The sequence below is a fragment of the Aristolochia californica genome, unplaced genomic scaffold (genome assembly GCF_029961685.1).
Source record: "Aristolochia californica isolate CCGP_79_NKW_82.1479 unplaced genomic scaffold, dmAriCali1.0.hap1 SCAF_4, whole genome shotgun sequence".
NCBI lineage: Eukaryota > Viridiplantae > Streptophyta > Magnoliopsida > Piperales > Aristolochiaceae > Aristolochia > Aristolochia californica.
In genome coordinates this window covers 635,458-659,996 of record NW_027182103.1, presented here as the reverse complement: position 1 = coordinate 659,996, position 24,539 = coordinate 635,458, and the positions used below count along the sequence as shown (strand labels likewise).

General features: G+C 40.2%; 2 protein-coding genes, 1 long non-coding RNA gene and 1 pseudogene across 5 annotated transcripts; 2 read left to right on the top strand and 2 right to left on the bottom strand.

Annotated features, from left to right (window-relative positions):
• The first annotated feature begins 882 nt into the window (after window positions 1-882).
• On the top strand, window positions 883-4,026 carry LOC137962082 (inorganic phosphate transporter 2-1, chloroplastic-like; annotated as a pseudogene).
• A 586-nt stretch (window positions 4,027-4,612) lies between these two features.
• On the bottom strand, window positions 4,613-6,810 carry LOC137961982 (uncharacterized). 2 transcript variants are annotated; one of them, XR_011115100.1, is made up of 4 exons: window positions 6,722-6,810; window positions 6,499-6,617; window positions 4,968-5,060; window positions 4,613-4,869 (listed from the first exon to the last, which is right to left on the bottom strand). It is a non-coding gene; the product is annotated as an uncharacterized lncRNA (long non-coding RNA). The 2 variants fall into 2 exon arrangements; XR_011115101.1 differs by having other exon boundaries at window positions 6,747-6,807.
• An 841-nt stretch (window positions 6,811-7,651) lies between these two features.
• On the top strand, window positions 7,652-11,707 carry LOC137961981 (serine/threonine-protein kinase D6PK-like). The gene is made up of 2 exons (XM_068808657.1): window positions 7,652-9,213; window positions 10,750-11,707. Exons 1-2 carry the CDS (start codon window positions 8,150-8,152, stop codon window positions 11,627-11,629), a joined length of 1,944 nt encoding a protein of 647 aa, XP_068664758.1. The 5' UTR covers window positions 7,652-8,149; the 3' UTR covers window positions 11,630-11,707.
• Window positions 11,708-13,021: 1,314 nt separating this feature from the next.
• LOC137962799 (DEAD-box ATP-dependent RNA helicase 20-like) lies at window positions 13,022-24,495 on the bottom strand. 2 transcript variants are annotated; one of them, XM_068809872.1, is made up of 10 exons: window positions 24,240-24,495; window positions 23,477-24,165; window positions 22,107-22,286; window positions 21,811-21,972; window positions 17,226-17,380; window positions 17,008-17,100; window positions 15,724-15,809; window positions 15,248-15,474; window positions 13,802-14,029; window positions 13,022-13,542 (listed from the first exon to the last, which is right to left on the bottom strand). In XM_068809872.1, the coding sequence occupies exons 1-10, from the start codon at window positions 24,296-24,298 to the stop codon at window positions 13,439-13,441; spliced, it is 1,983 nt and encodes a 660-aa protein (XP_068665973.1). In that variant the 5' UTR covers window positions 24,299-24,495; the 3' UTR covers window positions 13,022-13,438. The 2 variants fall into 2 exon arrangements, 1 of the variants encoding a protein (XP_068665973.1); XR_011115168.1 differs by lacking the exon at window positions 13,022-13,542 and having other exon boundaries at window positions 13,945-14,029; window positions 14,189-15,474.
• Between the last annotated feature and the right edge of the window lie 44 nt (window positions 24,496-24,539).

Below are 24,539 nucleotides of genomic sequence, written 5' to 3'. Positions count from 1 at the left end.
AAAATAAGTTAAAGTCAGGGCAAAGTGATAAAAAAATATGGTTGTCTATTAGAGCAATGGAACACTTATTAAAAGGTAAGAGGAATTAATATGAATCAAACAAATATTTGTTCTAAAAAAATCTTATAATTCCCATATTTTTCTTGTTTTGTCATAGAATAAAATGAAATAAAATTTAGTTGTGGAATTTGAGCCTATAATCTATATAGAAAAACAGAGGGTTAATCCAATACGAAAAACTATTTGATGCGAAAAAGATAGACGTTTGTAATACTGAATAAGAGGCGACTAAGAGTAGAGCTAATGTGTTTTTTTCTTATATCTATTGTGATATATCATGCAGGCGCTGATGAAGTCGAATTGACTCTGGTTCAATTGGACTCGGTTGTTAAGTTGTAGAGCTTAATTAACACCTTACACTCTGTCGTGGTGGAGGGTCCATGATATACTGACTGTTGTTTCATTAAGGGTAGTTTATGGATTTCATTCTTGTATTGCGATTACCCTAATTTTTTCTTTATATTTGGATCGACGCTATTAGGGTTTAATTGATCGTTGAAAATAATCATTAGTTTCGGCTGTGAAAGGTTAGAGAAGCAATTTATCTTATAAACTATTTTATTTTCATAATGGGTTACTACTGTAACGAAAGACAAAACGTAGTCTCACTTTGAGGTAAACCTGTATAAATCTTTTAGTTTTTTTCATGTTTATTTATTTTCTTTTACGTTTATTATTATTGTTCTCGCACAATACACATTTTTGAACTTCCTTTCTTCCTTTCCTTTGCATGTTTATATATAGTCAAGAGTCTCAAGCAGCAAATACTCTGGTCTTCATCTTATCACCGTATATTTTCATATTCTAGTGGTCATACTGAAGATGGCCATACGCCCGGGAGTACAAATCCCTGAAAGAGAGAGTAGAAAATTACGTAAATACGATAGCCGTTATAATGCCATTGCTTTCTTCTGTCGACTCCATACTGTGCGGAAATGGATTACACTCTGTTCTGCACCACTCGTTCCACTCGTCGACCGCAGCAGCAAATCAACACCAGACGAAAAAAAAACACCTCGCTTCTTTCCTTCAAAAAACGCGCAAAAATGGCAAAAGAAGTCTGTTTTTTCTTCTGCTGGTTCTGCCAGAGAAGAATCTGTCTCGTTTCCTCTTATTCCCATGGACGAAAATCCACCGTAGATTCTCCGACGCACTGTTTTCTCTGCGTCCTTCTTTTGTAACTTGTTTGGATTTTTTATCAGTTTGTTTGCTTTGTCTCCGATATGACTCCATCCTGTTTTTGAAGGACTGGAGCTGGTTTAGCTCGGCGGGCTTTTCTTCTTAAGGATCCTCACCTCTACCTTCGCATTGTTTCGGCTAAAAGAGAGATACCCTTTTACATCAGACCAAAGATTCCGTCGAGGGTCGTTCATGTTTCGAGTCACGATTGCAGGAGGGTTCTGCTTCCTTGTGCTGCTTTATCGTCGTTTGCAGACGCGGAGGGTGAAGCGGGAGGGGAGAAGTTACTGGAAAACGAGATGAAATCCGACGATAAAACCGATATCTGGGATGGCGAAGGCGTTTGATATCTCTTCTAGAACGGCTTCGGCGATATCACTCTGTATTGCTTTGGCGGCTTTGACTCTTCCAGTTTTTATGAAGTCTTTAGGACTGGGACTAGGACTAAAGAGAAATATCCTCTCTTATGTGACTCTGCTGTCGGGTTTTTACATGGCATGGAATATTGGAGCCAATGATGTGGCCAATGCAAAGGGAACTTCGGTTGGGTCGGGTGCACTTACTCCCCGTCAAGCGGTTTTGACGGCGGCCGTGTTGGAGTTCTCAGGGGCGTTTTTTATGGGGATTTTGGTTTCCAATGTCTTTCAGGGGAAGGATTATCTGCTCTTTGCCGGCTTACTGTCTTCTCTAGCGGCTGCTGGCACTTGGGTTGCAGGTGAATTTCTTTAAAACTGGGATCTATCTGTTCTTGGCGTTATATGAGATTTTCTGTAATTTAAAAAAAAATGAAACTCTTGGAAAAAGAACTTGAAAATGTCTGTCTGGTTTTCTTCTCTGATTCACATACTCCGATATGTTCTTATTGCTGAGTCGTTGTGGGTTGCTTGTTATTTTCTAGGACTGGGTTAATTGCATACCAATGTTTTATCTGTCATGGCCATGAAAGCAGGTGCCAGTAGCTCTGAGAGGGACCAATTTCCACATGGGCATAGAGGCCTTCATACATTCCTTCTTTCTGCTGTAACTTCAGTATGCTTTTGCTTAATGTATTGGCTTATCTTAAGCTTTGCTTGTGGCATCTGGTAGATGGTTTGTTCATATTGACAAAATAATGCTTGATTACCTAAAATTTTCTGTTGTGGCTAACTTCATATGTTCTGAACAATTTTAGGTTTTGATGTGTATTGATCATACTTTATAACCTTATCTTAATCCAAACTTTCAATAAGTTTTGACAGAAAGCTCAACAACCAGAATGGTCTTTCTGCACTCACCTGTTCATGTGATGGTCCATTGCTCTTAGAGATTCTTCAAATGCAGTTACATTTTTTCATTTCTCACACATTCATTTCTGTGATCTTATCATCTATGAGCTGCACATGTTGGAAATTGGTGGTCAGAAAGATGATCACTGGCACTCTTGTTTTACTCATTTCGATGTGCATATTATTTCGTTTCCATAAAGCCCTGTCAGCATTCTGTCTTTACTTTTTGGAGATTTTTAAAAGTGTACTTGCTCGCTTCTGTATCCAGGTGGCATCATACTACGGGTGGCCTGTTTCCACCACACACTGTATCGTAGGAGCAATGGTTGGATTTGGTCTAATCTATGGTGGGGTTGGTGCCATCTTTTGGAGTTCACTGGCTAGAGTGGCTTCCTCATGGATCATTTCCCCAGCAATGGGGGCTGCTGTCTCATTTCTAGTTTACAAATGCATTAGACGGGTATGCTTTGAATTGAACTAGTTAAACTCTCAAACTTTCTCTGATGCTTCTGCCCTTTGACAGGATCATCCGGGTTGAACAAGTTTATCCATAACCAAGTCCATCATATACCAAGAAACTGAAACTTTGGCCCATGTTACTCTGTTTAACTAAAGCTGAATGGATCCAAATGTAGTACCAGCTTTTATTCTTTTTTTTTTTTTTTTTAAAACAAGATGGCTCAGAAATAACCCTTGAATTTTTTCTTCTTCTTTCTTTAGTTTGTATACAGTGCTCCAAATCCCAGACAAGCTGCTGCTGCTGCTGCTCCTATTGCTGTCTTTATAGGCGTGTCTGGTATCTCCTTTGCTGCATTCCCCCCAGTAAGATCCTTCCTATAGCCCTAGTTCAAGCCTTAGCATGTGGAACAGGCGGGCCATTCTTAGTTAGCAGAGTAATTAACAAGCAACTTGGGGATCTCTTAACATCTGAAACAGAGAAATCTGAACCAAAAGATCCAACTGGAACTCAGCTCAAGATCGTCTATGGTGTCTTTGGGTACATGCAGGTCCTTTCTGCTTGCTTTATGTCATTTGCACACGGTGGAAATGATGTCTCAAATGCTATTGGCCCTCTGGCAGCAGCTCTCTCAATTCTTCAAGGCAGCTCTTGGGGTAGTGAAATTGTGATCCCCACAGATGTTCTTGCATGGGGTGGGTTTGGTATAGTTGCAGGGTTGGCAATGTGGGGGTACAGGGTGATTGCTACCATTGGAAAGAAGATAACGGAGCTGACTCCAACAAGGGGCTTTGCCGCAGAGTTTGCAGCTGCTTCAGTGGTGATGGTGGCTTCCAAGCTAGGCCTACCCATTTCTGCAACCCACACACTTGTAGGGGCTGTCATGGGTTTATGGTTCACCAGAGGCCTTAACAGTGTGAGAGCTGAGACAGTTAAGGAAATCATAGCTTCATGGGTGGTTACTATTCCTGTTGGTGCATTTTTGGCTACTTTGTATACATGTATCTTGACAAAGCTGTTGGGTTGTTATCTTTGACATATTGGATTATGTGATACAAGATTTCTCCTTCTTTTTTATCAATTATTGAAAAGAGTTTCATGTGTCTACCGTCCTGAGCTTTAACGGGATTGCTTGATGTTTACTGCTTGGAAGAGTGGTTGAATTTCACACTGGCTTGCTGCATTTCAGGAAACAAAAGTGCCTCACTGCAGGCAAGGATCTGCTCTTTTGTTCTGGTCGACTTCAACAAATGTTTAAAACCGTTATATTGTTTTGTGGTTGTGGTTTTATATAGTGGCACTGCAACACCTGTAGTGCTTTTTTAAACAGGAAAACAACTGTTATGAGTGCATTCCATGTTAACCACAGAGCTCCCCTCTGCATAATTTTGGTTGACTCGAATGCAAAAGAGAAATTTTGTTAGAATACCATTTCTCTGATAATTCTTTGAAGCATCAAGAAGGTCCTTATTGCGCTCCTCTCCTGTTGTACCATATTCAGACTGACCAAACTTTAGGATGCCCAATATGGTGAACCTTGGTTCCTACTTGTGCACATCCAAATGGATTTAGTTCATCATCATAAAACTTAAGTATCTTGATCTTGCACAAGACACTAGGACAATGCTGCTCAGAGAAATGCTCTTCTTATTAACATAAAATATGGTAAGCAAAGGGGGTATAAACTATTTAAGCCAATAGACAATGAAAGTACAATACAAGGAAGTGATACTCATGAATTTTCCAACAGATTCTCCAAAAACAAGTTCAAGATGTATCTCCCTGTACTCTCTACATCAAGTCTCTTATCACTGGGCTCATATTTTCCCTTCCTCGGTACCGATGAATCACAGCTGAAACTGTGTAAGCTTGACCTTCTATGGTGACACTCTCTCCACACTGAATATTCTGGCAGAGACAATAAGAAAGCAGCTTATTGCTGGTTAAGTACTGTTTCTTTTCATAATAGAAAACTATATCTGCAGAGACTGGTTTCATGACATAACCTGTCTTGTAAGTAGATACTCTGCCTTTCCCATTCATATTCAAAGTCAACGAGGACTAGTGGATTAATGGGAGATTTAAAAGATAATAAATATCTGCAAGTTAAAAACAAATTGTTATTCCATCTATTACCAATAATACCAGCAACGTTCCATTGAGTTGAAAACTTTCTGTTTTTTTTGTTTTTTCCGGTGAAGGGTGCATTTCTCTTCTACTCGCAGCTCATTCCATTTTGAGAAAGGACAGCTAAAAGTAAAACTTCATAAACAGAAGTAAAACTTCATAAACAGAAGAGCTCAGAACTACCATTCAGAGCACTGGCAGGGATTTTTAATACAAACCTAGAGGAAATAGGAGTTCAACTGACCTATGTAATTGATTTGAAGCTAAGCAAGAGTATTTTAACAAGTCAAATGCCAAAGATATACAAATATAAATATATCAGTACTGGTGATGCAAGTTTCTTTAAAAAATTCCAGCACAAATTTCTGCAACTGCTCTCTTAATTCAGCTTACCTGCTACGAGATCAAGTAAGTATACTTTAAATTCCAAGTTGCAGTTGGAATTTACAACTCATTGAGTTATGATAATCTTAATTCCAAGGAGCTCCATGACTAACAATAACATGTTTTACAAGAATTTACAATAAATGTCTTTCTTTAAGCAATTACCGTGGTAATATCCTAAAGATTATCATCCTTCTGAAGAGGCACAAGGATATCCAAAACTGAACACCAAAAACACTGCACTTGACTAAATATAACAATTGTTAAGGAATAGTCCCACATGGATTAATGAGTACAAAATCTTGAGTTTATTAGTTATGAAAGAGGTTTCCTAAGTTGGCTAGTCATTTTGGGATATACCTCGGACCCAATTTAACATGGTATCAGAGCAGGTACTCATATGTGGGCCTATACCTAAATTATCCACTTGTAGAGCCACGAAAAGAGGGCCTACACCTAAACTATCCACTTGTAGAGCTACAAAAGAGCACCTAAAACTATCCACTTGTAGAGCGACAAAAGAGGGCCTACACGTGAGGGGGAGTGTTAAGGAACAATCCCACAAGGATTAATGAGTACAAAGATTTTGAGTTTATTAGTTAGGAAAAAGGTTTTTTTAAGTTGGTAGTCATTTTGGGATAGGCCTTGGACCTAATTTAACAACAACAATAAAAACCAAAAAGAATAACATGATGTTACCAGAAAAAAAAAAAGGTTTTCAATCTTGAGAGGCATACCAACTGTTTAAGTATTAGACATTGAGGTGACTATTGACCTACAAAATGAGTATCAGCTACTTTTGCAGCTTAATGCAAGACACCGATTTCTCACCATATTGAAAATTGAAGAAGGAAGATATGAAGGTAAATGGTTCCTTTAATTTGATTGCTTCCGAGCTTTCTAACAATAATTCTAGCAATAACTCAGCCACAAACATGACCAAAAATTTGAAATTATGGTTGGCCACGCTGTTAAATTAACCAAGCCTACAGCTATAACGTGAAAATTTTACTTTTTTCAGCTTACAGAGGGGAAACAGCGAATGCCCAAGTTCTTAGGAGGTGGAGTAATATCAATGACATTGTAGGGGTGCTGTTCTCGATCTTTCTCCTTTTTTTTCTGCAGAAATCTTAAAGACCATTTGACTGCAATTAACGTTCAAAAACCAAAATAATCAGTGACCCAATCGCTCCATGTCGCAACAATTCTAGAAAAGGAAGAAAAAACATACGACAGAACCGAACTAAACCTTCGTCAAGAAGTGGTTTCCGCACCTTCTGAAACACTACAGCATTCGACGCCGTCGCCATTTTCACTCTCAATGAGTTTCAAATTTCTTTACCCCGTACTGAACACAGAAGAAAAAAGATGAAATCTGTAGCCTTCGTCTTCCCAATAATACAATCAGTAAATGACAACAACGTAAAGACAACAGGAGACGTAATTGTCGCAAAAATGGTGCTAATGGAAAAAAAAAGTTTTTTATTAGATTAAAAAATCCACTTAACTCGCTCAAACCATAAGCTCTCTAAACTCCAAACTTGTAAATTGTCCTCATTTTCTTTATAATATAGGATGTTTGTATCGAAAGACCCAACCATTTTGCATTGTTTCGCACCAAATGTCTTTTTGTATTGGATTATGTTTTTCGATACGGTTGATCCAATATGAAAAATCATTTGGTGCGAAACATTATCTCACGATCAGTTCGATCATGATCGGGTTGGGATAGTTGTTTCGCATGTTTTACACCAAATGACTCTTCATATTGGATCGACCCTCTATTTTTCTATATAGATTATAGGCTCAAATTCTACAACTAAATTTTATTTTATTTTCTTCTATGACAAAAAAGAAAATATGGGAATTATAAGATTTTTTTAGATTTATTAAAATAAAAATAAATTTTTTTGTTTTTTTTATTTTCTTATAGTGACACAAAAGATCCCTTAATTTGTTAAACATAAAAAGAACACTAATGATAATATAATGCTAAGCCAAAAATTACCAAGGAATGAGCTTAACCCACGTCATTAATGATAACATACTGTTACCGATTTACCTACTACGTGTTACATTCTGATTGGAGTACCAGAGTGTTACCCGATTAGCCCGTATTATCTTACACGTTTTATTCTCTCCCTCTAACAACTTTCTCGTCTGTAGATTTACAAGGAACGCGACTGGCCTGGGGAATAACAAGACAGGAACGGGACAGCTCTCCCTCCCCATCTGGATTCTTGCTTCTTCCTTGCTTTCCTCGCTTGTGACTTTCTCTTTCGTCCACATTCGCAGTCTGGAAAAACCCCATTAGATTACAGGATTGGAAAAAGAAAAAAAAGAAAGAAAGTTTTTTTTTTTTTCCTTGTTCAGATCCGATCTAGAAAAGCTCGTCTCAGCTTTTCTATCCGATCTTGCCAGGATCGCGAGCCTGTAATATCGGTGTTCCGTTCTGGGTTTCCTTCTTTTTCTCTGTTGCTGCTCTTCTTTCTTTGTTATTATTTGCGGCTTGGGGCCTGAGGGTTGAGTCTTGAGCTGTCTCGGGTGTGGTTCTGTGTGACGTTCGTCTTCTTTTGGGAAATTTTCAGGGAGATGCGGACGGTTTGTGATTTTTGGGTATCCAGTTTGGGAAATTGATCGAAGGCGTCGGTTTCTGGTGTTTCTGAGTGATTTGGTGATGGCTACCACAACCGCTTCGTCTTCCAAAAGTGGTTGTGTACAATTGAATTACACTGCGTGCTCGGCGCCGAATTGCGGGGCGGAATCTCTCAGCATCTCTTCGGCTGCGGCAGAGTCGCCTGTTCCCCTCGCGAAGAGTTATTTTTTTAATTCTGCTGCTAGTCAGGCTGGTAAAGATGGTGTGTCGGTTTCGGATCATGATCCGAACCAACCCTCCAGTAGTTCCCACTCAGTCGAATCGGGTGGAAATGCTTCAACAAAAACTGCAAATGGACGCTCGCATAAGCACGCCTTGGCGGATGATTCTGGGTCTTCCGAGCTCGATTCGCCTTTTGACGATCCTGTGAAAACTTGCGCCAAACACCCCGCTCCTGTTGTTAGGACCCAGGATTTCAGTTGTAAAGAAGATCGATCGACTCCTCCGTCCCCCAGCAGTCACTACCAAAACTCCTCCAGTAGTTATTGTGCTGGACACCAGTATCACGATTCCAAGGATAGTTTTGTTGCTAGTGAAGCCAGTGATCGGACTGCCAGCATTGGAAAATCTTTTGGGAGCGCAAAAAATAGTGATGAGCCGGGAGATTTTGTAGAGAGTACAAAAAGTAGTGTTTGCCGTGGCAGTACCAGTAGTGATGTCAGTGACGAGAGCAGCTCAAGCAGCAGTTTCAGCAAACCTCACAAAGCTAACGATTATAGATGGGAAGCGATCCAGGTGGTAAAATCGCGGGATGGGATCCTTGGTCTAAACCATTTTAGGCTATTGAAGAGATTGGGAAGTGGGGATATTGGGAGTGTGTATTTATCGGAGCTGAGCGGGACTAGGAGTTACTTTGCGATGAAGGTGATGGATAAGGCTGCTTTGGCAAGCCGGAAAAAGCTGTTGAGAGCTCAGACAGAGCGGGAGATTCTGCAGAGTCTGGACCATCCATTTCTCCCGACTTTATACAGCCACTTTGAGACTGATAAGTTTTCATGTTTGGTGATGGAGTTCTGTCCTGGTGGGGATCTTCATGCACTTCGACAGAGGCAGCCAGGAAAGCATTTTGCTGAGCATGCTGCAAGGTATGATACAAAAAAACTGGTCATTGAGGAAGACTTGCTAAATGTTGATTTGATGTGTCACTGACTCTACTGCTATAGTTTTGCTTCCATCTGATATCCAGTTTCTGGATTTACTGAGTGCTTTCATTTAATATGGTCAGTGTAAAACTGGAAAGGGGCAAATTTGAGAGTCACCAGGATATGAGAAGCTGGACTTTCATGACAAAGACACCGTGCAACCTGATTCTTGTACGACGGCATGCATGTAGACAGTAAGGGCTAACCAACTAAATGATGCCATATATGGGCTACGACTCAGAAATTGGAAAGTAGCATGGCTGACCTAGGGATTTTATCATGTTAACAGCCTTAACATCTTAGATGCATATGTGAAGGCTGTTAGATTCAATAGAATTGGCTATGAGTAGGCTTTTCTGGCATCACCTTCAATAGAAAAATGTGCAACTATACCTTCATGGTTGCACACGTGCTTTCCCTGTCTAAGGTTCAGAATATGTATGTTCTCTTTAAGACCCATTCTGCTAAATTTCCTTCCTAGGACATTGCGATAGTCACCTTTCACCAGCTTAAATAAGATGGGATTGTAGTCTCTGACCTCCATATTCTATTTATTTCCTTCTATCGTATTCTTAACACTTTGCTACTCAGACAAGATTTCTTCTCTATTATTCTGGTGATGACACATAAGGTCCCTGGTTTTGGTAACATTATGAGGTTACTTGCATGGAAGAAGTAGATAGCCTAAGGAAAGTGAAATCCTTTTGTATTTTTTAGGATTTTAATTACCTTTATTTGGTTATATTTATTTTAAAATGTTTTAAATGAAGTATCTTGACATGATCTAGTCACTCCTCCCAAGCTTAAATAATAGTGTATGATTTTTGTAGTTTTCACGGACCCTTGAGGTGACCACAATGGACAGTAATTAACAAGGCTTCTAGGATATTATAGCCTAGCAGTATAGTACTATGTGAATAATAAAAGTACTAAGTTGTATGCTTGACATATTTTTATTTTGTAAATATTGGCTTTCATATATCAGTTTAGGCTCATATACTTGTCAATATTATTTTGTGTCATTGGGTAGACTCATCTTATTACAAGTGATGGAGTGAGCATATAAATGTTGACATATAACATACTGGTTGCTGCATACATTTTGTATTTTCTGATTGTATTTGTTGGTGCATTTAAGATGTGTTACCATCACAAATTTGTATCAGTTTGACCGATGATCCACATAGCAGCAGGGCCAACTACCTTCTTTCTAATGAATACTGTTTTTTAATTCCTTTTGTGTTCTTACATAGAAAAAAAAATGCAACCTATGAAGCCAAAGGTTAGGGTCTTAATTTATGCTTAGGATTATAGCCCCTGTAATCAGGTGAGGTGATGACTGACGAGAACAATAGGTCAATCACATAGTTCATTACCTGCTGTATGATGGGGCTAACCACATGTGAGGAATCAATTAGAAGCTAAAATACGATAAGCACTGTGAATTCAAGTTTAGTAATCTCCTTGTCTGTGGAACAGGTTTTATGTAGCAGAGGTTCTCCTTGCTTTGGAGTACTTACACATGCTTGGGATCATATATCGAGACCTTAAACCAGAGAATGTCTTGGTGAGGGATGATGGGCACATCATGCTCTCAGATTTTGACCTCTCTCTAAGATGTGCTGTCTCCCCAACTTTGGTGAAGTCTTCAAACTCAGACATGGGCCCTTCAAAGAGGAACTCGGGGTATTGTGCTCAGCCGGCATGCATGGAGCCCACTTGTGCAATTCAGCCATCATGCATCCAACCCAGCTGTTTTGCACCCCGTTTTTTTTCTAGCAAATCCAAGAAAGAGAAGAAAGCCAAGTCAAAGACTGAAGTTTGCACCCAGGTGAGCCCACTGCCAGAGCTTATGGCTGAGCCAACTAATGCCCGATCAATGTCCTTTGTTGGTACCCATGAATACTTGGCTCCTGAGATCATCAAAGGTGAGGGCCATGGAAGTGCTGTAGATTGGTGGACTTTTGGGATTTTCCTGTACGAGCTTCTGTTTGGGAAAACACCTTTCAAGGGGTCAGGCAACCGTGCTACCTTGTTCAATGTAGTGGGTCAGCCTTTAAAGTTCCCTGAGTCTCCTACTGTCAGCTTTGCAGCAAGAGACTTGATCAGAGGTTTACTTGTTAAGGAGCCACAACATCGACTTGCATACAGGCGTGGGGCCACTGAAATTAAGCAACACCCGTTTTTCCAAAGTGCGAACTGGGCACTTATCAGGTGCACAAGTCCACCAGAAATCCCCAAGCCATTTGAAAATGACTTTCCAGCAAGAAGAGTTCCAGCTGCTTCCACAAGTGAGAAGAAAGTGCCTGGAGTGGATGTAAAACCCTCAGGTAATTATTTGGATATTGATTTCTTTTGATTTTCGTAGTTGTCACTCTTTTGTGCTTGAAGAATTTGTTGTTGGTGGTGGGAGATCAGAGATTGTATTTTTCTCTGAGGGGTTTGTGTAAAGCTGCTCATTCTTTCTATTTTGAAAGTCCGGTAACCGGTCTTGAAAGGTGGATGCCGTTGAAGAATGCAGTTGCTGGCCATTCTTTGTCGTCATAAATTGCTGTTTGTTGTGAATATGACCTACTGCCTGCGACGAAATTAGTCGAAAAGATTCTTTACATGATGAGCAAATTGTTTTTAGTTCACCATTCTGATTTAGATTTCATTTTCGTTATACTTAAACACACCAGGCTTGTAATGGGTAAATGCTGTAGTCAAATGCATATGTACCCAAAGTAAACATAAAATGACTAATGATTATGGGTGCACTATGGATGAATTTTAATGCTTGCAGTTATCAACAACTTCGGATAACTTTTGGGGCATTTAGTAAGGACCCATTATGAGGATGAATGGTAAAACCAATAAAGAGAAAGCAGTGGATGGAATATTTGGAGGAACAACTGTTCGCGAGAAAATCTTGGAAAGGCAATTTTAAGTGCTCTTTCAAAGGCGTGTTAATGAGAAGGTCTTTCATGCAAAAGAAAAAAGAAATGCTTAGGTGATCATGGGTGGACACAGGGCAGTGGCTAGTAACGTCATAACAAAGGACATCTTTATTGGCGTGCTTTGTCTATGCTAAAGAAAAGGAATTTGATTCAATGGATTCAGTGGGGGAGGTTAGCGGTGCTGCGAGACAAGCATACAGATGCCAACTTGCCATGCCCCCTCCCCTTCTGCCTTTCCATCATTGTTTGCACTTCGGAGGGATCATTGAAGGGACTGTTTCTTTCCCTCGTCAAATCTTTACCCCAGGTTACTTCACTGTCGTGCAAAACGAGGTGATTCATCGTCTGCTGCAAACTGATGTCAGGATGGGGCCTGAGAAAGTAAAAAGAGGATAATAACTACGTTTTTTTTTTTTTGCTTTACTTACCATAAGACAAGTGGTCAAAAGCATCGGCTGCTTTATCTTCAACCGCTCTTTTTTGACTTGGGAAACCGGAAAAAGTAAAACAACATGGCTGATTCTTGATATTCGAGCAGTTGTTCACGTGGAGTTCAATGGTAGCTCTCCACTGATCATTGGGTATCTACCACCTGTAGCCCCACAAGTGCACCAGATCCCAGTTCTTGTTTCTGGAGCTGACCCCTATTGGCAAATAAAAAAACTGAAAAATTAACCCTAATGCAATTTCTGGTCATAAATGCTTTTTTTTTTTCCCGGGGAGACCCTTTTCTGATTCACCCTGTGATAAATCGTTTAATTTGTTACATAAAAGTAAATAATAAAGATCTGTGGTCGCCAGAGAGAGGAAGGAAAAATATGACAAAGAAGAGAGGGATATCGATCTTAATTTTTAGTGAATAGCCTCACACAGTACTACTAATTGGTGGCATTTCCCAGTTCTTCGATGATGATTCCGTTATAAGTCTATGAAACCTCCTCTTCTTAAACAAAAAGGTTCAGATCAAAATCTACAAAGAATAACTTACAGACTTAGTTATCGTTATAAGGTGGGGTACCACAGAGAGAGCTACATTTAGAGCCAGCTCTGCAAATGCTTCAATTCCTTTAAAAAGGGCAATTAAGCTGTCAAGCATGAGCGTCTACCGGAGCAGGACACAACCAAGGAGAGCGACTCCTTCAACTTCAAAGCCTCAAGAGATAGGTCAACAGCCTCGTTGAAGAGATTAAATAAGGTTTGCTTTTCTGCTTTCGAAGCAGAGCACCGGATTACCACAACTTCCTTGCACCACCAAGGGGAATGGCATTAGAACCAGAAATTAAACTCTTGTTGCCAAAACCCCGCCCTCTTGAACGGAAATTCCCACCGGTCCCTGCCAAATCCAGCAACACGACATAAATAAGCAAATCGATATTTTCCATACAAGAATCTATCTGGTCGTTCTTATTGCAAATAGTACAGACTCTTATGCTATAATCCCAATGATTTTACAACTTTGCAAGATAAAGACTAATAAACCTCAGCGCATTTAAGACCTCAAAAATGATAGGCAAATAGTACAGGTGTAGGAGAAAAACTAATACAACTAGTTGTGAAGTAATAATCGATAAGTAGCATGCCGAAGAACTCACCTCCCCCTCCACCAAATCGTCCCAAACTGGCAAGTGCAGGACTAACTGATTGGCCTGATTCTTGTAGGATCTTGATGAGATCCTTACCAAACCTTCCATTTGCATGTGTAAAGAAGGTGAATGCAGTCCCCCTTGCACCAGCTCGCCCTGTTCTTCCAATTCTGTGAATGTAGTCCTCAAGGCTCGAAGGAAAATCATAATTAATGACACATTTTATATCTTTCACATCTGCCATATACAGCACAATAGTTAACACACATGCAATAATTTGTTAATATACAACCTAATGAGGAGAAAATGCAACTGCCCTTATCCCTGCATCATTTGTCCTTAGTAGTATTTCCTGAACTAATATAAAGCACACATTCAACAAGCAAATGTGCCCACCTTTGCAGGGATAAGGACCAGCACCATAACCCCTCTTTTAACACCGTAATATGCGTCTCTGAGTCAACTGGGCTGCCACACGAACCAGCTCCACACCAATGGATGGGCGGCAATAACATCCAAAAGAAAACTTTTGGCCTGATACTGAAACTTTAACAAGAGAATTTCAGAGAGAAGAGAGCTGATATTCACCCAGAGGCAGATAATTCTAGATTCAAAGTAACCTAGAGGGTGTTGCTTTGACAACATCCAAGTAACCTAAAGCTGCCTCTCACTATCCACACGGAAAAGAGCATCCATTCTGTCCAAGATGTTCTTTAACTAGGTTGAAACATCATCCAGATCCCAAAACTACCACTAATTTATCCATCCGCAAATTTGGCAACGTTTTTCTACATGAAAAATGAAAAAAGAAACATGCCAAATCAATAATGAATCACTCAGAGAGAGAGCGCAAAACATGGAGTGGATAAGTATCGAAGGCAAGGATAAACATTCTCTCACTTGCCTAAGATTATCTTTTTTTAGGGAACTGAAATTGCTATAAGCAAGAGAAGCCAAAAGGCTTCAAGTATTCCATCATCAGCATTTCTCTCCTCTCTATGCTAAAGAAGTACCAAATCATTTCACGTCCTCATGACCTTTTCAATTGAGTCTGGATCTTCCAAAATTCTAGGCCCAATTAATGCTCCCTCCAAAAAATAGGGGTAGGTATGAAGACAGCCTTGATGCCAGCAAATTTTGAGAAGTCATCATGTGGCAGAAAATCCCCTTAGCGGGAAGCAGGTTCTCCAGGTCTAGCCCCTTTCTGTAAAGAGCACTTCTAGTGACCCTAGAATACATTCCAAAACACATGCATTTTGGTGCTCTGAGCATAGGGCTGGCTTCAAGAATGAGGTGAAACATTAAGCCAACAACAACAAACTTCCAATAGGAAGACCCACATCACACCGCCACCCATAAATTCAAAAACTGGAAAACTGGCCAGCAGCCCAACGACCCATAAAGGACTCAACAAAGATTTTTTTTCCAAGATCCCACAATATAAACAGGTCCTACCAAGACCACGGGCTGCCACATCAGTGGCAGTCATTATAGGACTTCTGCCACTTTTGAACTCAGCCAAGACCCAGTCCCTTTCCCCTTGGCTTTTATCACCATGTATGGACAGGGCAGGCCAACCATCCATCCTGAGCTGTCGAGTAATCTGATCACACCCTTTCTTTGTTTCCAAAAATATAAGGATCCGGCTCCCGTCCACCAGTTCTGTTAACAATCTGATCAGCCTGTTGGATCACAATGAAGATAAAACGTTTTAAAAACAAAACAATGAAGATACATAAACTTGCAGGATATAATGATGTACACCATTGGCACTTATTAAAATGGGTAAGAAAATCCCCTAACTGTTATTTGTTCCCCTCATCCATTCCATCTAAAATTTTCTTGTAATGAAAAGTCAATCTAAGAAATTTAAAACTAGTCATATCTGTCTGTCTAGCCACATTGCTAGAACTGCTTCGCTTTTAACCCACCGTTGATACTTTTCACTCTCTTGTATAACTTCAACAATTTGATTAATTGACTGGTTGGCTTTCAGGTCTGAGGATCCAATGATCGCCTGCAATGTCAACAAACAGTCAGTATAGTTAATGTTTAGAACTCCAAGAAAGAGTAACATGCCTAGACCCATATGAAATAGATAAATAGGTATATAGAAACTTTTCCTGTACAGGATGCTGGGTTCAATGAAGAATTTAAGGAGAATGACACAAGAAAAGGTTTTCATTGTTCTTTAGGCAACTAGGTGTCATGAAGGTGGATTTAAAGAGAGTTCAATTAGGGTGTGAAAAACTACCAGAAACACTGCCTTCAGAACACATAAAAAAAAATTACAAATAGAACTTAACCAAATGGTCATTGTTCATCATGCATATCTGAACTAACTATAAGTTGCCCCCTCAAGAATAGAAGGGAATCTCTTCAAAGAATTCCAACTCTTCCAGGCTACAAGAATGAAAAAACAATGCAAAAAAGTGAAAATGAATACTAAGAGAGCTTCATTCTCGGTTTCTTCCAGAATCACTGCTGCTTTTGGATCACATTTTCTTTCAAGTATTGTCTTCATAATGTTGGCAGTCATGACTACAAGCTACAAATCATTCCTAATGAAATTTAATCAAAGGTCTTTGAGGTTTAGAAAGCAGAGAACTGTCCCTAGCTATGATAAGAATAAAGGCAAATAAAATATTAACAAATGAATGAGTATGATAATTTTCCTTTTTTTTAAAGTCAGTAACAGAGGACTAGGAATATATCAGGAGAGATCTAGGTGCTCTTAGTTTGCTTTTCTGCTCTTGTGTCATGCATCCATACCTCAATAAACTCCATACACAGCTCGATACCACTATTTTTAGGAAATAAAGGAAGATGTGGGAGGGCAGACTTTCTTATTCTACTATTTACAATTAGTGAGCTCCGCTTTGGGGAGGCTTTTTCTCTCATTTTCATTGCTGTGTACAAATTGTGATCAACATAACATTGATATATATCAATCACTAACATGCAACTGTTCTGGAAATAATGTTTCATGGAGGCATATGTCATAAGTGGTGCACTTCAGAACAGTCACTATGGAACTATGTCCATCAGCAAGTGGATCTAAGGAGGGCTTCAATCCCTATTCATGGATTATTCAACTATAGTGAGATACTTAGCATCTCAGTCCGCTTATGAACTCACCAAGAAAACAGTAACATTATTGTGAATCACAAAAGGCATAACCAACCGAAAACTCAGGCACACATACAGAAACACACCTTATATGGATCACGGAGAAATTGCCTAGCCAAAGCCTCCACCTCTCTTGGCCATGTAGCACTCCAATATAATGTCTGCCTATCAGGCCGAATCTGAAACAGGAGAAACCATGTATGTTCAAAATCAGATAAGACTGTCTGTTTTTTTTTTTCAAATGGTTTAGAAAGATTATGACAATTCCGATTTTTTAAAAGGCTAAAAGTATTTAAACCAAAACCTGAGATATAATTTTCCGAATCTGAGGCTCAAATCCCATGTCCAACATACGATCCGCTTCATCCAATACGAGATATGTTACCCTCCGCAAGTTAGTGTGATGCATTTCCAACATATCAATTAGACGGCCAGGTGTTGCAATCACTATTTCAACCCCTGTCAAAAGTAGGCCAATGAAATGTATTTCTCAGTAAGAGAGCACCATAAAAAGTGCTATCATTCTTTAGGAAAACAACCCCTCCTAACCATAATAAGAGTAATATAGTGACGATATAAAGAACAATAACTACCAATAACAATAATACTAAGAATAACAATAAGAATAATAATAGTAATAATTGTAAAATCTGGTGAGGTGAGGGTAAATAGGTTCGTTAACTCTTGTTCTTAATTTTAGCTTATTTTGCTTAGTTCCTATATATGTATTTGTCCTTTTAATTAATTCAAAGTACAAGAGAATTTTACAGTTTATGTTCATGCACAAAGTTCAAGGTACACGTGGAAGCACTTATATACAACGTAAATGGAGGATTTTTTGGCGGTTCACAATCCTTCAACGGATTACTGGTCCAACCCCATGATGTTTTAGCAATTTGAGGTTCCACTAAGATTGGGTTACTCTACACTGTTTATAGCAAATCGTCTTTAAAGCCAACTACAATGTTGCCCATACGGGGATTTACATTTGACCACAACAGCCAACTTACTTTAGCACACCCCCACTTAGTTTACAGCAACTAACTAGGGAGTTTCAGCAAGTCATTAGGCTACACGAGCCTAAATGCTCACAAGGAATTTCAGCAGCTCATTAGACACCCTAACCAAGACCCACACAGAGATGTACAACAATTCACTAGGCACCCCAACCTAGACCCCCAAAGGGGATTTTCTGCACTGCCTACTTATACAAGGTCTTGCAGTTCACGCAGCAACAAACTCAACTTCCCAACTTCTACTATTCAGCTACAAAACTTGCTGAAACTCCCTAGTTAGTTGCTGTAAACTACTCAACTTCTACTACTCAGCTACAAAAACTTCGATGTAGAGAGGGCCCGTGAGCCAGCTCGTAAAAACTTGAATTCTGTTAAGCAGTCCAAAGAGTTCTACCGTGGTGGAGTCGGCAAATTGTTACGTGGCCCATAATGTTATCAATCAATATTTCAGAAGGGGAATATTTAAAATTGAATTCTCCTGTTTCTTTGCTTCCATAATCCCCATTGGATATGCCCTATGCAACATGAGAGAAGCATCTTTCCAAGCTTTGGGAGACTAGCACCAGTGATTGAAAGGATAGTGGATGACAGTTTTTGTGAGGCGCAATATTGAAACCCAATTTTATTTAAGAGGGTGGTCCAGATAAATAAATTGATGCAATTGAGAAGGTACCTTTTGGATTGATTTGAAATGGGGTTATTGAGGAAGTAGTAAGCTGATTTAGTTGAGAAGGTACTTTTTGTACAAGGGGTCTAGATCAATGTATCAGGGTTAATCCGGCGTTACAAGTAGAGATGCTCCAGAGGAGATTAGACGCCAGAATGGCTTCAGAATCCGAGAGAGCTCTTCGGAGGTTCAAATTCTAGCCCCAGGTTTCAGACCACAGATCTGAGATAGAAGCATCAACATTTCTTGCCAGGATTGAGACAGACTCGTAACTATTGTTGAGGCTGGATCGTCCAATTCACCAATCAGACCAAAATTTTGAGGACTTTCTTGAAATCAGGAAGTAGCATGGTTATTTTTTTCCAAACAGAGGATAGTCAGTAGTGTCTTCCCCCTCAGTCTACCAACCCAAATGTTTGTTGGCTTGATCAGGGAAGAGATTGAATTTCCAGATCCATTTTGAGAGAAAAGCAAAATTAGTAGTGGTTGTATCACAGATACCAAGTTTGCCAAGGTGTTTAGGTTTGCAAACCTCTTCCCATTTCACCAAGTGATACTTTTTCTCACCATTTGGCCCTCCCCACAGAAATCTTCTTTTGATGAGATCGTTTCTGTCTCTAATTGAGGCAGGGCACCAAAACATTGATAGAAAGTATCCAGGGATTCCATGAAAGCAGGATTTTATGAGTACCAATTTACCTGCTTTAGAGAGAAATTTTCCTCTCCAGGAAGTCAAATGACCCTTCAGTCGCTCAATAACAGGGTGCCAGGAGCACTTGGAGGGTAATCCAGGGGTCAGAGGAAAGCCCAAATAAGTGTAGGGAGTCATCTTTGTTTTACATCCGAGATCGCTAGCCATGGAGTTCAATAGGTTGGGTTCAAAGTTAAAACTAGTGATGGATAATTTTGTCCAATTGACTTTTTGGCTAGAGGAGATTTCAAATAGATTGAGCAAAGTTTTGATGTGAGAAATTTGTTTCATAGTGCCTTCGCAGAAGAAAATGGTATCATCTGCATATTGAAATAGGGCGATGTCCTGTGTAGGAGCTGAGGATATGGGGCTGAGCCATCCCGAACTTTTGGCTAGGCAAACCATGCCCAACAAATGCGGGTGAAGATGAAAGCTGACAGCGGGTCTCCCTGCTTCATTCTCCTAGTTCCATTGAAGTATACACAAGGCTTTCCGTTAACAAGAACAACATAATAAGATGCAGAAGAAATGCAATTTTTCATCCAGAATCTCCATCGGGAGCTGAAACCCATTTGGCCAAAAAGATGGTCAATCAGTTTCCATTTAACACGGTCAAAGGCTTTTTCAAAGTCAAGTTTAAGAACAACTCTTGGCTGACTTGATTTTTTGAAGGAATCGAGCAGTTCATGAGCTGCCATAGTTGAGTCCAGGATATTGTGGCCTCTGATAAATGCACTTTGACAAGGGTTAATTACACGAGGGAGAGTGAATCTAAGGCAATTGGAAAAAAATCGGCCTAAAATTTTGTATGCACTGGTGGTAAGACTGATAGGTCTGAAATCTTGTGGGAGGGTTGAGTTGGTTTTTTTGGGGATTAGGGCAATGAAAGAAGCTCCAATGGATTTGTGGGTGATGCCAACTTGATGAAAGTTGTTAACAAAAGCATGGACATCATTCCTGATTGTCCCCCAAAATTTGTGATAGAATTCACCATTGAAACAGTCTGGGCCGAGGGCTCGGTCCTTAGGCAGGCTAAGAGCAGCCACATCTATTTCCTCAAGAGAGAAAAGATGCTCCAGTAATTCAGCTTATGAGGCAGAGATACGCTTAAACTCAAACTGATGAAGAATAGGCCAGTTGAAAGACTTTGTATAAAGATCTGAAAAAAACTTCGAACATTAGATATGGAGAGGCCATCCATGATCTCCTCGTCTCCATTGCGAAGAGAGGAGATATGATTAGCTCTCCTACGAGCTGAGGCAACGGTATGGAAGAATTTTGTATTCCCATGCCTGTCGGTTAACCAACGGAATCTGGCCCGCTGTTTCCAGTGAGTGGTTTCATGTTTTAGAAGATTTGAAAGATCAAGACTTAATTGATTTCAAAGGAGAAGTTCAAGGGATGAGAGAGACCTTTGTTCTTCGAGGAGATAAGCTCAGAAATTTGGCGCCAAACAAAATCCTTCCTAGAGGCAACAACAACACGGAGACTTTGAGCCCAAGAGCAAATCTTGAACTTCAGTGCTTTGAGCTTGAAGAGGAAAGGACCATCCTGGATTTGGATGGTGGTTAAGATCTTGCCACCAGGCTATTAGTTGGGGAGCAAAGGAGTTATCAAGAAGCCAAGAGTTTTCGAAAAGGAATGGAAAATGTCCCCAAGCTTGGGGATGAGTGTTGATTTTGATTGGCCAGTGATCGGAGTCAACTTTGTTGAGGACTTGACCCGAAGTATTGGAAAAGAGATGAAACCAATCATTGTTCACCAGAAATCTGTCTAGCTTGGATAGGATAGGGGGCATTTGTCCATTGGACCAAGTGATTTGTTTTTCCAAAAGTTCAAGACTGCCAATGAGATCCGAGAAGGCTCTCATTGTGGAAGAAATTTTTTTTTTTTTTTTTTTTTTTTGGGGGGGGGGTCACCATATGTTTGATTTCCTTGTGTCTTTTCACTTCAAGGCCCATCTTTCTCACTGATGTGTTTGACTTCTATTCACGCGCTCAACTCCTTCGACCTTTGGCACTTTAATTTTCCAATTTTTTAACTGAAGCGATCGACTTCTTGCTTGGTGATCAACTCCTTTTGCCCATTAGTTGTTTGCACAAAACGATTCTTCTTTTTATTGTTTGGTCGAACGGTACAGCTGAGTTGTTTGGATGTACAGTGCCTTCTGGTATGAAGTACTTGGTACCCTTTTTGTATGGATCATTGGGAGGGACTATGGTTGGTTGAACTAAGATGCTGCCAGAAATTTCCATTGAGGGTTTTATGAATTACACAACATATTTAACATTCATCATTAATACTTTGGTATTTGTTATCATCAAAATTATCTCAAGGGGGATTTTGAGACCAACAATAATGACAAAACCATCTTTTATGGATTGGGCCTTTTGCCTCAACGGCCACATAGGGAGGTTTCTATTATAAGGTTTTGGGTTCAAGTCTCACCATGCATGGGTGTCATACGGAAAAGATAAAACCTTCAAAAATAACAACCACAACATCAATAATGAACCTTTTCGAAGATCACGAATTTGTGGTCCCTTTGGGGCACCTCCATAGATGCAGGTACTCTTGACGTTAGAATGAGAGCCAAACTTTGCAGCTTCTTCCTGAATCTGAACAGCCAATTCCCTGGTAGGTGCTAAGACCAGCACAATGGGACCCTCACCTTGAGCTGAGAAGTATAATTAAAAGGAGTCAATGGGCATTCCCAGAATCTGTAAGGAATATAGATCAGATACATCTGTTGTAAAAAAAAGAGAGGAAATGTGTCAAGCCTATGTTATATTAACAATGAGAGAAGTTAACCTAGTCGAGGCTGTGCATTGACATGGACCAGTGCCGGCAGCAGATACGCCAATGTTTTCCCAGAACCAGTCTCAGCAATACCAACTAAATCCCTACCCTTCAAAGCCATTGGCCAGCCTTGAGACTGAATAGGTGTTGGTTCAATAAAACCAGATTTTCTGATCACCTGGAGGCAATACTCTGTCAAAGCAGATAAAAGTGAATCAGCTAGAATGAAATGCACAACCATTTACTAACTGCGAGAATTTTCATTCATTATTAAGTCAAATGCATACTAGAAAGAACATCAGAATAATGCCACCACAACAAAATTTAGGGTTTTTTTCCAAAGTGGCAAAAAAATTTGAAAGTTTACCAAAAATTAAGAAATTCATGTAAAAGAATGGATATAAACACTCCAACAGACAGCCCGTTCTGTTCTTTTATTATTCCTTCTTCTCATTCCAGATCTCTGTCCCAACAATTTTAAGGTATTTTTCCAAAAAGAAAAAAAAAACTATTTTAAGGTGGCATGTGTGATTCTCTATTTGATTAATAGAGCCTAACTCATTTGTTAGGTTAATTTTCTCTTCTTGCTGGTCAATCAACCAAAATTGACACAACCCTTCTAACAGGTGTATTACCAGGTCTCCATTGACATGTTCAAAGCCTTGCTAACTCCTTCATAGACACTCCTAAAAATACTGTAGCACATTACTTCTAGTTTCCTTTCCTTGTTTGCTCAGCCTCCTCAATAGTTGGGAAAGGAGCAATTGACTTGTTCACCCTTCAATCTCTTATTGTTTGGGTTTTGCTCCCCTGATTATTGTATTGTTCTCTCTTTGTTAATATATATATATCACTTAAAAAACAAAAAGAGCAATTGACTCATTCATCATTTACAGTAGAACTCAACTAATGGACCTGTTAATTCACAAAAAGTGTCTCAATGCAGCAGATAGTAAAATCATGCCAGCTGGTGTTACCATAATCTCAGAAAGCAACCATATACCAAGTTCTAGAATCAAATCTACATACTTATTTCGTCCCTTAAAATCCAATACTTCAATTTATCCGATCTCATTCCTTACTCAAACTTGTATCCTCAAATGCATACAATCTCAGATTTCAACCTAAAATGATCTAGCCAAGAAGCTGACCACCTAACCACATGCGATTCAATTCAAAGATTCTCTAAAAGATTTTTGAATGTCATTTTCAAATTCTCCAGAAGCCATAAATACCAATAATTTATACACACTTGAGAGCAATAATAAAAATAGACCACTTATCAACGTAATTAAAAAAAAAGAACAATTAAGACTCAAAATATTTTACCAATGAAATCGTAGATATTTCCATTTATATGCCTAACCAGACAGAGATAATACCAGGGAAGTTAGCCTCCGCAAAAGTTCTGACAGGCTTTGGAACATCACGCCCTTCAACCCGAATTTGTCGACTCATTCTGTACCGAGCGACCTCTTCAGCAGGCATGGCCTGAACAGCCAGACTTTCCACATAGAAATTTTTCTCAATCGGGATCAAATTTTCGAAGCTTTCCCTCGCAAGCTGAACATTGTTCAAATCTGATCTTAGGGGCCTGCCACTATCCCTCCCGCTTCTTCCTCGGTCCCCACCAGAACTCCTCCCACCTCCGCGAGCGCCATCAAAAGCACCCCTGCCCCCGTGCCCAATACCACTTCCTCGATCAAACCCTCTACCACCGCCCCCATTCCGTCCTCCTCCATTCCTTCCACGGCCCCCACGTGCGCCTCCATCAAAAGCCCTCCTCCCACGATCATCATTTGCGACTCTACCGCCACCTCTTCCCCCCTCGCGTCCGGGCTCGAAACCCGAGCTCCCGCCTCCGGTGGTTAATTTTGAGAAACCACTCAAACCACCAGCGCTCGGGACCGGCGGCGCAGGCCCGGAACCGCGACCGCCTCTTCCGAAGGCAAACGGGACAGGCCTGGAAGCGCCAAAAGGTGGGAGGGGACCACCAAAATTAGGACCAGATGCGCCGGCGCCGAGGGGGCCCGCGCCAGGCGGTAGTTGCAAGGGGGGGTATACTAGGTCACTGAATCAACAAAAAAGAGAAGGCAATTAAAATTCCACTAAACATGCAAGAGAGCAACGAAATAGAAAACGCACCTTCTTCTTTCGCGGTAGGAATTAGGGTCTCCGTATCTGACGTCGAAACGGTTGTTCATCGTGGCCTCGGCGAGTCAAACTAAGAGGCAATGCCTTACTCAAGGATTCGAGAAATATCAAAGACGTCACAGTGAAGGGAAGAGAAAGAGAGAGTGATCAGTGAAGTCTAGGCTGGATCCTATTGGAGAGTGCAGATCTTCGCCCGCTAAATTTGAAGTCGGTATAGGCCTCAGCAGTGCTTTTGCACCTACGCCGTTCCGACCAATTCTTCTTGAAATAGTTGGACGCAAAGATACGGAA

Bases quoted from the DNA above. Each gene is read 5' to 3' on its own strand.
- LOC137961981 (XM_068808657.1), top strand. From the start codon at position 8,150: ATGGCTACCACAACCGCTTCGTCTTCCAAAAGTGGTTGTGTACAATTG. The intron at 9,214-10,749 runs GTATGATACAAA...TCTGTGGAACAG, and splicing joins TTTGCTGAGCATGCTGCAAG to GTTTTATGTAGCAGAGGTTC.
- LOC137962799 (XM_068809872.1), bottom strand. From the start codon at position 24,298: ATGAACAACCGTTTCGACGTCAGATACGGAGACCCTAATTCCTACCGC. The intron at 17,381-21,810 runs GTTCATTATTGA...TACTTTTGACAG, and splicing joins AATTCGTGATCTTCGAAAAG to GGGTTGAAATAGTGATTGCA. The intron at 13,543-13,801 runs GTGAGTTCTTCG...TGGATTTGGCAG, and splicing joins ACGATTTGGTGGAGGGGGAG to GGACCGGTGGGAATTTCCGT.